The 11662-nt window shown below is 45.8% G+C and overlaps 1 protein-coding gene across 3 annotated transcripts; it reads left to right on the top strand.

Annotated features, from left to right (window-relative positions):
* Positions 1–2: 2 nt before the first annotated feature.
* Positions 3–11323, top strand: LOC118318774 (mitotic spindle positioning). Of its 3 annotated transcripts, XR_007032055.1 has the most exons (7): positions 3–114; positions 4286–6206; positions 7644–7855; positions 8306–8344; positions 8616–8872; positions 8978–9094; positions 11064–11199. XR_007032055.1 is itself a non-coding variant. In XM_035648744.2 (5 exons), exons 2-5 carry the CDS (start codon positions 4325–4327, stop codon positions 11208–11210), a joined length of 2280 nt encoding a protein of 759 aa, XP_035504637.2. In that variant the 5' UTR covers positions 3–114; positions 4286–4324; the 3' UTR covers positions 11211–11323. The 3 variants fall into 3 exon arrangements, 1 of the variants encoding a protein (XP_035504637.2); XR_007032054.1 differs by having other exon boundaries at positions 8616–9094; XM_035648744.2 differs by lacking the exons at positions 8616–8872; positions 8978–9094 and having other exon boundaries at positions 11064–11323.
* Positions 11324–11662: the final 339 nt, after the last annotated feature.

The following is an 11662-nucleotide window of genomic DNA, read 5'->3' as shown; positions in this document are numbered from 1 at the left end:
GTGTCAGGGAGGGCGGGGTCTTTGTGGTGGGCGGGGCCTTAGATGGGACGATAGACGTGAACTTTGTCAGTTGTTGTTCAGACAGTCAGTGCTGCTGCAGGAAACTGATCTCAGGTAAGAGAATAATTTTAATGTTTTGATAACGATATTAACTTTTAAAAATAAATAATAATTTATTAATATACAAACTCTGACATTAATAATATGTAAATATGATGTTTGTCTTCACACAAATGTTATATCATAAACTAAAATGCAACACAACTCGAAAATATTTTCACTTTATCTGTCTCAGAAACATTCCTGTTGACGCCCCCTGCAGGTCACACAATTTACTGCAAACACCAGGTGCTAACATAAGTATGAGTATTAATACATGTACAGTGTGTAAGTGTCGTGAAGTACATGTGATCAGGTGTCAAGTTAAACACCGTATCTTCATCTTCTTCATTGTCTTCAAACATCAAACTGAAAAGTGACTTGAGTTCAGTTTGTCCTGAAGGTGGAGCTGCAGTGACTGTGGATCAGCTGCTCAATTTTATTAGTTGCAATCAGGACGGACTTGTTTGTTTAATTAGCACTGAACAAAGGCACATAAAGGCAAAAACTTAAACTTGTGTGTGTGTGTGCGTCTTATCAGCAGACCAACAGACTGACTTATCAGAGTCTCACAGCCTGAAGTAAATGACTGTGATCCTGCAACAGACATTTTAAACATCACACAACATTTCATTTGTTTTGTGAGTCAAGCAACTGCTCAGTCACTGTTCACTGACATCGTACAGTCGTTCAGTGACGTGTCGTTCAGTGACGTGTCGTACAGTGACGTGTCGTACAGTGACGTGTCATTCACTGACGTGTCTTACAGTGACGTGTCGTTCACTGACGTGTCGTACAGTGACGTGTCGTACAGTGACGTGTCGTTCACTGACGTGTCGTTCACTGACGTGTCGTACAGTGACGTGTCATTCACTGACGTGTCGTACAGTGACGTGTCGTACAGTGACGTGTCGTTCACTGACGTGTCGTTCACTGACGTGTCGTTCACGGACGTGTCGCTCAGTGACGTGTCGTTCACTGACGTGTCGCACAGTGACGTGTCGTTCACTGACGTGTCGTACAGTATTGTGTCGTACAGTGACGTGTCGTACAGTGACGTGTCGTTCAGTGACGTGTCGTTCACGGACGTTTCGCTCAGTGACGTGTCGTTCACGGACGTGTCGCTCAGTGACGTGTCGTTCACTGACGTGTCGCACAGTGACGTGTCGTTCACTGACGTGTCGTACAGTATTGTGTCGCTCAGTGACGTGTCGTACAGTGACGTGTCGCTCAGTGACGTGTCGTTCACTGACGTGTCGTTCACTGACGTGTCGTTCACGGACGTGTCGCTCAGTGACGTGTCGTTCAGTGACGTGTCGCACAGTGACGTGTCGCTCAGTGACGTGTCGTTCACTGACGTGTCGCACAGTGACGTGTCGTTCACTGACGTGTCGCACAGTGACGTGTCGTACTGTATTGTGTCGTTCAGTGACGTGTCGTACAGTATTGTGTCGTACAGTGACGTGTCGTACAGTGACGTGTCGTACAGTGACGTGTCGTTCACTGACGTGTCGTTCACTGACGTGTCGTTCACTGACGTGTCGCTCAGTGACGTGTCGTTCACTGACGTGTCGCACAGTGACGTGTCGTTCACTGACGTGTCGTACAGTATTGTGTCGTACAGTGACGTGTCGTACAGTGACGTGTCGTTCAGTGACGTGTCGTTCACGGACGTTTCGCTCAGTGACGTGTCGTTCACGGACGTGTCGCTCAGTGACGTGTCGTTCACTGACGTGTCGTTCACTGACGTGTCGTACAGTATTGTGTCGTACAGTGACGTGTCGTACAGTGACGTGTCGTTCACTGACGTGTCGTTCACGGACGTGTCGCTCAGTGACGTGTCGTTCAGTGACGTGTCGCACAGTGACGTGTCGCTCAGTGACGTGTCGTTCACTGACGTGTCGCACAGTGACGTGTCGTTCACTGACGTGTCGCACAGTGACGTGTCGTACAGTGACGTGTCGTTCAGTGACGTGTCGTTCAGTGACGTGTCGTTCACGGACGTGTCGTTCACTGACGTGTCGCACAGTATTGTGTCGTACAGTGAAGTGTCGTACAGTGACGTGTCGTTCAGTGACGTGTCGTTCAGTGACGTGTCGTTCACGGACGTGTCGTTCACGGACGTGTCGCTCAGTGACGTGTCGTTCACGGACGTGTCGCTCAGTGACGTGTCGTTCACGGACGTGTCGCTCAGTGACGTGTCGTTCACTGACGTGTCGTTCACTGACGTGTCGCACAGTGACGTGTCGTTCACTGACGTGTCGCACAGTGACGTGTCGTACTGTATTGTGTCGTTCAGTGACGTGTCGTACAGTATTGTGTCGTACAGTGACGTGTCGTACAGTGACGTGTCGTTTACATTCCTTGTGTGTAGAACAATTTTGGCGTCTTTCAGGCTGAATACGGAATAATGTCAGTTTGTGTTTTAGGTTTTCTCACTGTATCTTCACTGAGTTTCAAATTGAACTTTCGACCTCATTAAGATTTATGTTGATGTATGATAAGTAAAAACTCTTTGACCTTTGACCTGTTATTATATCAAGTGACGGACGTCTGAAACTGTGTTTTAGCTGGTTATTTGAAAATCATGTTTTTTAAAAGCAGTTGATTAAGTCTGAGCAAACAGAACACGTTATATATACATATATACATATATGTGTATATATGTATATATATATATGTGATTAAAGTACAGGTGTTCAGTCACATGATCTCCATCAGCTGTGATAAACTTTATTGACATTCTTTTCTCTCCTTCTCTTCTTCAGTTCCAATCAGTCAAAGCTTCAGTCAGTTTGATCACCTGGAGTTAAAATTTTCATGTGTTTTATTGACATTTTATAATATCTGAAAGACTCTGAAACCCATGATGCTTTGCAATGGCTTTCAGGAATTAACCCCGTCGTGACTGAACCAGTTCATCACTTAAACAACCTCATCAGAACAGATAAGATCCTGTACCTGATGTTGCTGTTTCCATAGTAACTGATCTGTCTCAATACAATAAACCTGTTTCCATGGAAACAAACTCATCCTCTCTTGTTCCCAAAGTTACCAACTCAACCTCCATTAGATTCTTTTCAATTCAGCTTTATTTTTATAAATCGCAGCAGACGTGATCTGAAGTTGAAAGACAAAAACACAACAGACACAAGTAAAAAAGGGGGGGGGGCAGTTGGGAGAGGGAGAGACAGAGAGAGAGAGAGGGGGGGGCAGTCGGGAGAGAGAGAGAGACAGAGAGAGAGAGGGGGGGGGCAGTCGGAGAGAGAGAGAGACAGAGACACAGAGAGAGGGGGGGGCAGTCGGGAGAGAGACAGAGACAGAGAGAGAGAGGGGGGGGCAGTCGGAGAGAGAGAGAGACAGAGAGAGAGAGGGGGGGGGCAGTCGGAGAGAGAGAGAGACAGAGAGAGAGAGAGAGGGGGGGGCAGTCGGAGAGAGACAGAGACAGAGAGAGAGGGGGGGGGCAGTCGGAGAGAGAGAGAGACAGAGGGAGAGAGAGACAGGGGGGCAGTCGGGAGAGAGAAAGGCTTCGTTCAGCTGTACAGAGAGAGAGAGAGAGACAGGGTGATAATCAGTGATCACATGATCTCTCAAAAACGCCCCAGATGCCGGGAGAACAAACAGCAATTCACCATAAACAACCATATCGTTGACCATATATGAGTTATAACCATCACAGCATCAGGGAGTTTCAACATGGCAGAACCCACTCAAAGGAAAAGCTCGGAGAGACCTAAATGCAATTAAGAGAAAATTTTATAATTTCCAAATTCCAATTAAAATCGGGCTTAAAATGTGTCGTCCAGTAGTGACGTGTGGGTTCACTCAGTCATCAGAGCTGAACATCCTACACAATGTCTACATGCAAAATGTTCACAGAAACACACCAACAAACACAGGTGGAGCAGATGCACTTTCTCCTACACTGTAAAACATTCAGTGAAACAAGACAGTTATTTTAAAAAGAGGGAGGGGGGAGAGGGGGGGGAGAGAGAGGGAGAGAGAGACTTGTGTGAATGTTATATTGATGTATTTGTAACATGTTGTAACAGCTGATAATATAGTATATTGATAATAGGAAAAATAACAATATAATAATAATAATATGTTCTGTTGTTTCCACAATAACATCTTATTGTTGTTATTGACTCTATATTAACTTCTGTTCACCCCATTCGTCCATCAGAACCATCACCCATTGGCCCCTGCAGAACCCCCTGCAGCCATGGACAGCACCCCGAGGAGGTGGGTTCTGAAGCCTCTGTCTCCCCTGCTGCAACCCTCAGACCTGCGGACGATTCCTAGCCCCACCCGAGGTGATGCCCCTGACCCGGACGACCCAGTCTTCAGTTCAGACATCATCTCAGTGACTGGCAACCATTTGTCGGTGGTCGTCTCCTCTCACCCGGGTGACAGGTCCCAGGACATGGTGATCCAGGCCCGGCAGGCCATAGTGTCGCAGGACGGTGGGAGTATCAACGACGATTGGCAACCCAGCAGTCCCAGCAGCAGCTCGGGCTCTCACTGTGGTTTCTACTCCTTTGTGGAGGATGCAGCGAGTCCAGAGGCAGAGCTGAACGAAGCCTGGATGGTCTCATCACAGCGGCAGGCACAGCTGCTCACCCTGAAGGAGGAGAACGTTTTCAAACTACAGACATACACTAGCAGCAAGAAGCCACATAGTCTGTTCTCAGAGAGCAAGGAAGACTCACAGTACAACGTGGATCCAGAGAGTGTCATCAAAGTGGTGGGGGAGCAAGAGGAGAAGCAGCTCCGCAAGGACATCATTCGCAGCCAAGCACCAAAGAAGAACCTGATGTTCAATGATCAGCTGCATGCGTCTGAGAATCTTGATCTGAGCAGATCTACAAACAAATTGATCGAAGGTTTCAGTGTGAGCTACAGTCCCGTCGGCTCCAGACCAGAATCTACTCACACTGCTGAATTTGGGACAGTTGACAAGGAGCAGATCAACTTCAGTGCTGCCCGACAACAGTTCCTGAAGATGGAGCAGGAGCTGTTGACTACAGTCCTCAACCCTCTGACATCAAACATACCGCCGCACTCGTCTTTGCATCAAGATCCTGATGTGTCTTCATGGAGGCAGGTGGAGACATTTGACAGTGTGGAACTGAGTGAAGATACAACTCTGTTTAAACCATCTGAAGAAGTTGACACCAACTCAGAGTGGAAGAGGACGGAGTGCAGGACTGAAGAGAGTCTGAGCAGGCAGAGCAGTGTGTTTGATGATCTGGGCTCCGGTCTGGAGGAGCTGTTGGTGGAGGTGGGCGGCAGCTACATTAGTGACGGAGGTGTGTTCAATGACAATAATCAGCAAGAAAACAGGAGCTGCAAGTCCACAACTGAGTATGAGACTCCGATTGAAAGGGAGATCCGGTTAGTTCAGGAACGCGAAGAGAACCTGCGGCATTCTCGAGGCCTGAAGCACAGTGACAGCAGGGCGGAGATGGTTGAAATCAAAACCAAACGTTTACAGGCATCGCTAACACCCATCAAAGCCAGAGAAAAGACTCCAGTGAGCTTCATCATTCAGCAAAAGAAGGAGATCCAGAGTAGAGAGGAACCTCTGCAGCAGGGTGGGATCCTGGGAGGAGATTCTCAGGACAGGAGGGCAGAGGAAAGACCTCCATCTGTGTCTGGTGAGACGGATGTCTTCTTGTCTCCCTGCTGTCCTCATCGACACCCTGAAGAAACAGAGTTGTCCATCAGTCAAATGAATTTAGCTTCTTCCTCCTTCACTGTGGGGGACTTGAGGTTCCAAGGCTCAAGACGTTTGCACCAGAATCAAATGACTTCCTTATCACCCTACTCCTCTTCCGCCTCATCCCCGACACTGACACCTCAGCAGAAGATTACCTGGACCACACCTCATCAGTGGAAGGAAAACCTGGAGTTCAGTGGCCTGCAGCCCAGAGGACAAGGAGCTCCAGATTTCATAGAGAAGGAGATCAAGGAGGCCCTGAGACGGGAGCAGGAGCTGAAGGAGTCCAGAGCAAAAAACAATCAACAGCTCTTCTCTCCAACTCCTCTGCTGGAACAAGCAACCAAGATGGCCACCAGTCAGTTCTTCACACATGCAAATACAGGTAAGGGGAACTTATCAGGGTTGGTTTACCTCAGAGGAAAACTGGAGCTGGTTCCGCAGGAGAGGAACCTACTTCCTGTTCTCCTCTTAGAGACTTTAGAGTTTACAGAGAAGTGATCTGTTGGGATAAAATGAACTATGATCTCTGAGATATGATGGAGCCTGATTATCAAGGGCTTTGTAGGTGAGGAGCAGGATTTTGAATTATATTCTGAATTTTACAGGAAGTCAATGCAGAGGTTTCTAATATAGTTAATGTGGAAGATGGCTGTTGTTTTAAAAGATAAAGGCACAGATCAGATTAAGTGTCAGATTGTATCAATGAACTGGTTAAAAATATAGAATTTTGAACAATTTGAACGATTCATGTTGAAAATCAGCTGTGAACCTGCTACAGGGAGCAGCTACAGGGAGCATGTCATGAGTTTTGATTTCATCAAACTCATGACATGCTCCCTGTAGCAGCTCCTCCCCCTTTCACAACAAATGGTAAATGTCACACCCACATGTCTGAGTAGTAAGTAGTTTGTTTTGTTCTGTAAAGCGACTTTGAGTCTTTATAAATAAAATGTATAATTTTTATTAGTAGTAGTAAATATGATCCTAAAGCCAGAAGCTGTTTATCTTAGCTTAGCATAAAGACTGGAAACAGGTGCAAACAGCTAGCCTGGGCTAAACTGAAGTGTCACAGTCGACACATAATCTCAACAAAACACAAACTGTTGTTGACTTTGCTTTTCACTCGAGGTGTTTCCACTCGGTCCAGCTGACCGACACGGTGCCGAGTGAATGATGAATGAACACGTTCTGGTTTCCGTAACGCTGAAACCACGGCGATGAGTGACCTTTGACATCATTCAAAACAGGGATGACACATAAAACTGGAGATAATGAGTAACTTAATGAGAGAATGACCAAAGTCCAGCAGCTGCGGAGATTCAGTCCGCTGACGACTGACTGATGATTAACAGGAAGGTTCAGAGGCCGACAGAATCAAACTTCTGGAAAGTTTCATCTTTAACATTTAAAACTTTTAGCTTAATTTCTCTGAATACGACGAGTGAATTCTTCATCTCTACTGACTCCAGATAACTCGTATAACACATTTTCTCATATGTCACCATGTAAGTGTAGTAGACATACAGTACACTGTGTGCCACACACTTACATGCAGTACACTGTGTGCCACACACTTACATGCAGTACATTGTGTGCCACACACTTACATGCAGTACACTGTGTCCCACACAATTACATGCAGTACACTGTGTCCCACACACTTACATGCAGTACACTGTGTGCCACACACTTACATGCAGTACACTGTGTGCCACACACTTACGTGCAGTACACTGTGTGCCACACACTTACATGCAGTACACTGTTTACTAAATGTCTTTTTTTTCAGCATGTGATGTCACTTCCTATTGTGTTTCAGATGAACCTGTCCCTCTGTCCTCACCGTCCCCTCGTGCTTCTGTCCGTCTGCCCTCCATCTCCTTCATCACTGCTCAGCCCTGGACCTCCTCCTCCTCCTCCACCTCCCCCGCGGTGGTACCGCTGGCCCCGCCCCCACTCAGGGGCCTGTCAGAGACGTTACTGCAGGACTTGGAGGACAGAAGAGTTCAGCTGAAACCGGACGAGAGCTCAGTGGGTCACAATCATCATCAGTTATAAAGCTACTTCCTGACTGGTCTGTACTCAGGTGTACACCTGTCATGTGACCACTGTTTCTACGGTGACAGGTTTATATTAGAGAAGTACAACTGGACTGTATGATCAACTTATAATAATATATTATTGATCAGTTTATATTGATATTCTGCAGCAGAAGTTCAGTGAAACGACGTTGTGATGCAGCAGCTCGTCATAATTGTGTCATGTGGTTTTTGTTACAAGATGAGAGGTCAAGCTAAGCTAACAAACTAAAAAAAGCCAAGCTAGCTCTCATTGCCCATCATGCATGGTGATTCAACAGCTGTTTTTATTAAAGTTTCTTTTTAAATCATAGATAATACGATGAATGGCTCAGGCTCTTATTCTGACAGTCTTGGAGCAGAGTTCAGTCCTCAATGTTTCCTCTTCATGTTTTTGTTTCAGTATGCGGGAATCCAGCCGATAGACGACGTGAACAACGAGGTACCACATTACTTCCTTCAAAGAAACAGTTCAACATTATGAAAATAGTTTTACTGGGTAAGAGTTAGGGGGTTAACCCTGTGAGCTGTGAAGGGGGAATTCAACCATGAAGATATTATTAAAGGTGCAAGAATCAAGGAATCAAAATCAAAATCAAGAATCAAAAATACAATTATCAAATAGGCAAAAACCCTTCAATTGCTCATTTTCGATTTTTTAAAAAATAATAAATTCAGGGATTGAGGTAAAGTCTGAACAGGTGAGATTTCAGTGCAGGGTTCGGAGGAGTGGTGTAGTGTGGGAGAACTTTGGTAGGTTGAAGACCAACCGGGCTGCTGCATTCTGGATGAGCTCCAGTCGTCCAGACGTGAGACGACAGGAACCTGCACCAACACCTGCGTCGTCTTCTCTGTGAGGAATGGACAAATCGTCGAGATGTTGTGGAGGATGGAGAACATCTGGTCGTCTCCATGGTGACGAGAGGTCGTTGGTGGGAGGTGAAACATCTGAGTCCAGATTAGTCTTCAGGTGCATCGACATTCACTGAGAAATGTCACCAGACATGCAGAGATTCTGCTGCCACCTGGTGTCAGATTGTGGAAAGGACTAATGGGTTGGGTGTCATCTGCGTAGCTATGGTAGGAAAAGCCATCTGCGTGAATGACAGAGTCTAATGACCTGGTGAACAGAGAGAAGAGGACGGGCCCAGGACAGAGCCCAGAGGGTCTCCAGGAACCAGGACGTGAAGAGGTCTTGGTCTCTTTGTCTCTTTGTTTCCTGGTCTCTTTGTCTCCTGGTCTCTTTGTCTCCTGGTCTTTTTGTGTCCTGGTCTCTTTGTTTCTTCCTCTCTTTGTCTCCTGGTCTCTTTGTTTCCTGGTCTCTTTATCTCCTGGTCTCTTTGTCTCCTGGTCTCTTTGTCTCCTGGTCTCTTTGTTTCTTTATTTCTTGGTCTCTTTGTCTCCTGGTCTCTTTGTGTCTTGGTCTCTTTGTCTCCTGGTCTCTTTGTTTCTTGGTCTCTTTGTCTCCTAGTCTCTTCGTTTCTTGGTCTCTTTGTTTCTTGATCTCTTTGTCTCCTGGTCTCTTTGTTTCTTGGTCTCTTTGTTTCTTGGTCTCTTTGTCTCCTGGTCTCTTTGTTTCTCGGTCTCTTTGTTTCCTGGTCTCTTTGTCTCCTGGTGTCTTTGTTTCTTGGTCTCTTTGTGTCCTGGTCTCTTTGTTTTTTGGTCTCTTTGTTTCTTGGTCTCTTTGTCTCCTGGTCTCTTTGTCTCCTGGTCTCTTTGTTTCTTGGTCTCTTTGTCTCCTGGTCTCTTTGTCTCCTGGTGTCTTTGTTTCTTGGTCTCTTTGTGTCCTGGTCTCTTTGTCTCCTGGTCTCTTTGTCTCCTGGTCTCTTTGTTTCTTGGTCTCTTTGTCTCCTGGTCTCTTTGTCTCCTGGTGTCTTTGTTTCTTGGTCTCTTTGTGTCCTGGTCTCTTTGTTTCTTGGTCTCTTTGTCTCCTGGTCTCTTTGTTTCCTGGTCTCTTTGTTTCTTGGTCTCTTTAATAATAATACATTTAATTTATAGAGCACTTTTCATTACTAAAAGCAATCTCAAAGTGCTACAGAGTAGAAACAATATAAAAGAAATATAAAAAAGCTTTAAAAAGAAAAAAAAACATTGGTGGAAGAAAAAGTACAAAGATTTTGAGATTTTAACAGCCTTGAGAGACAAAGGCGTGGACAAGGTTTTCGGCATCTGACAGACAGTGTGGGACAGAGTTTGGCAATGTTCCCCAGGTGATAGAAGGAGGTCTTGCACAGATGTTTAATGTGGGTGTCAAATGTAAGATGAGGGTCAAATCTTACACCCAGGTTGTTGACTGTTGATGACAGGGGTATATTAGAGAAGGTGATTTGGGTTATGGGGGATGAATGGACCTGGTGTGGTGTGCCAACTAAAATAGCTTCTGTTTTGGAACTATTAAGCTGTAGGAAGTTTTCTGTCATCCACTCCTTTATCTCCTCAAGGCAGGAGCTCAGTGATGATGATGACCATGACAGTGAGGCTGCAGATTAGATAGGGTCGTTTTTATGTAGAGCTGTGTGTCATCAGCGTAGCAATGGAATGATATTCTCTGCTGGCTGATGATGCGGCCAAGGGGAAGAGTGTAGAGGGTGAACACAGTGGGGCCGAGAACCGACCCTTGGGGGACTCCACAAGTGACAGTGAGTGTTTGCGATTTTGCTCCTCCCAAGGAGACGTATTCTGTTCTTCCAGAAAGGTAGGACCTGAACCAGCTCAGGGCGGAGTCAGAGAGTCCGATGGTGTGTTGGAGGCGCTGAAGGAAGATGTTATGGTCAATGTAACTATCTTTGTCTTTTTGTCTCCTGGTGTCTTTGTCTTCTCTTCTCTTTGTCTCTTGGTCTCTTTGTCTCCTGGTCTCTTTGTCTCCTCTTCTCTTTGTCTCCTGGTGTCTTTGTCTCCTGGTGTCTTTGTCTCCTGGTGTCTTTGTCTCCAGGTCTCTTTGTCTCCTCTTCTCTTTCTCTCTTGGTTTCTTTGTCTCCTGGTCTCTTTGTCTCCTCTTCTCTTTGTCTCCTGGTGTCTTTGTCTCCTGGTGTCTTTGTCTCCTCTTCTCTTTCTCTCTTGGTTTCTTTGTCTCTTTGTCTCCTGGTCTCTTTGTATCTTTGTCTCATGGTTTCTTTGTATCTTTGTCTCCTGATTTCTTTGTCTCTTGTGTCTGTTTTCAGGTTGTTGAGTCGACTCGAGTCATTCGACATAAAAACCAGCGAGCTCTGCAATGGGAGGCCGGAGTCTTTGCCAACCAGGAGATCCAGGAACATGATCTGCAGAGGGACTTTAAACCAGAACCTTCCCAGGCGAAAGACTGCTCCTGATTCGTCTTTTAAGATGAAATCTCCTGTCCTCCTCCAACCAGCTGTCAGATGCTGAGTCTCAGAGACTAAATGTCTGATTTGTGTAGAACAGAAATAAAGTTAAACTGAATGAAGTCGTATCTGTCTGTAACTGTCTCTATCGGTCTGTAACTATCTGTACCTGTCTTTATCTGTCTGTAACTGTCTGTAACTGTCTCTATCGGTCTTTAACTCTCTGTACCTGTCTTTATCTGTCTGTAACTGTCTTTATCTGTTTGTAACTGTCTTTATCTGTCTGTAACTGTCTCTATCGGTCTGTAGCTGTCTGTACCTGTCTTTATCAGTCTGTAACTGTCTGTAACTGTCCCTATCTGTCTATAACTGTCCGTATCTGTCTCTGTCTGTAGCAGTCTGTAACTGTCTCTATCTGTCTGTAACCATCTCTCTCTATCTCTATCTGTCTGTAACTGTCT

The sequence above is a fragment of the Scophthalmus maximus genome, chromosome 13 (assembly GCF_022379125.1).
Source record: "Scophthalmus maximus strain ysfricsl-2021 chromosome 13, ASM2237912v1, whole genome shotgun sequence".
Taxonomy (NCBI): domain Eukaryota; kingdom Metazoa; phylum Chordata; class Actinopteri; order Pleuronectiformes; family Scophthalmidae; genus Scophthalmus; species Scophthalmus maximus.
The sequence above is the reverse complement of the archived record's forward strand: the minus strand, read 5'-3'. Positions and strand labels throughout refer to the sequence as shown.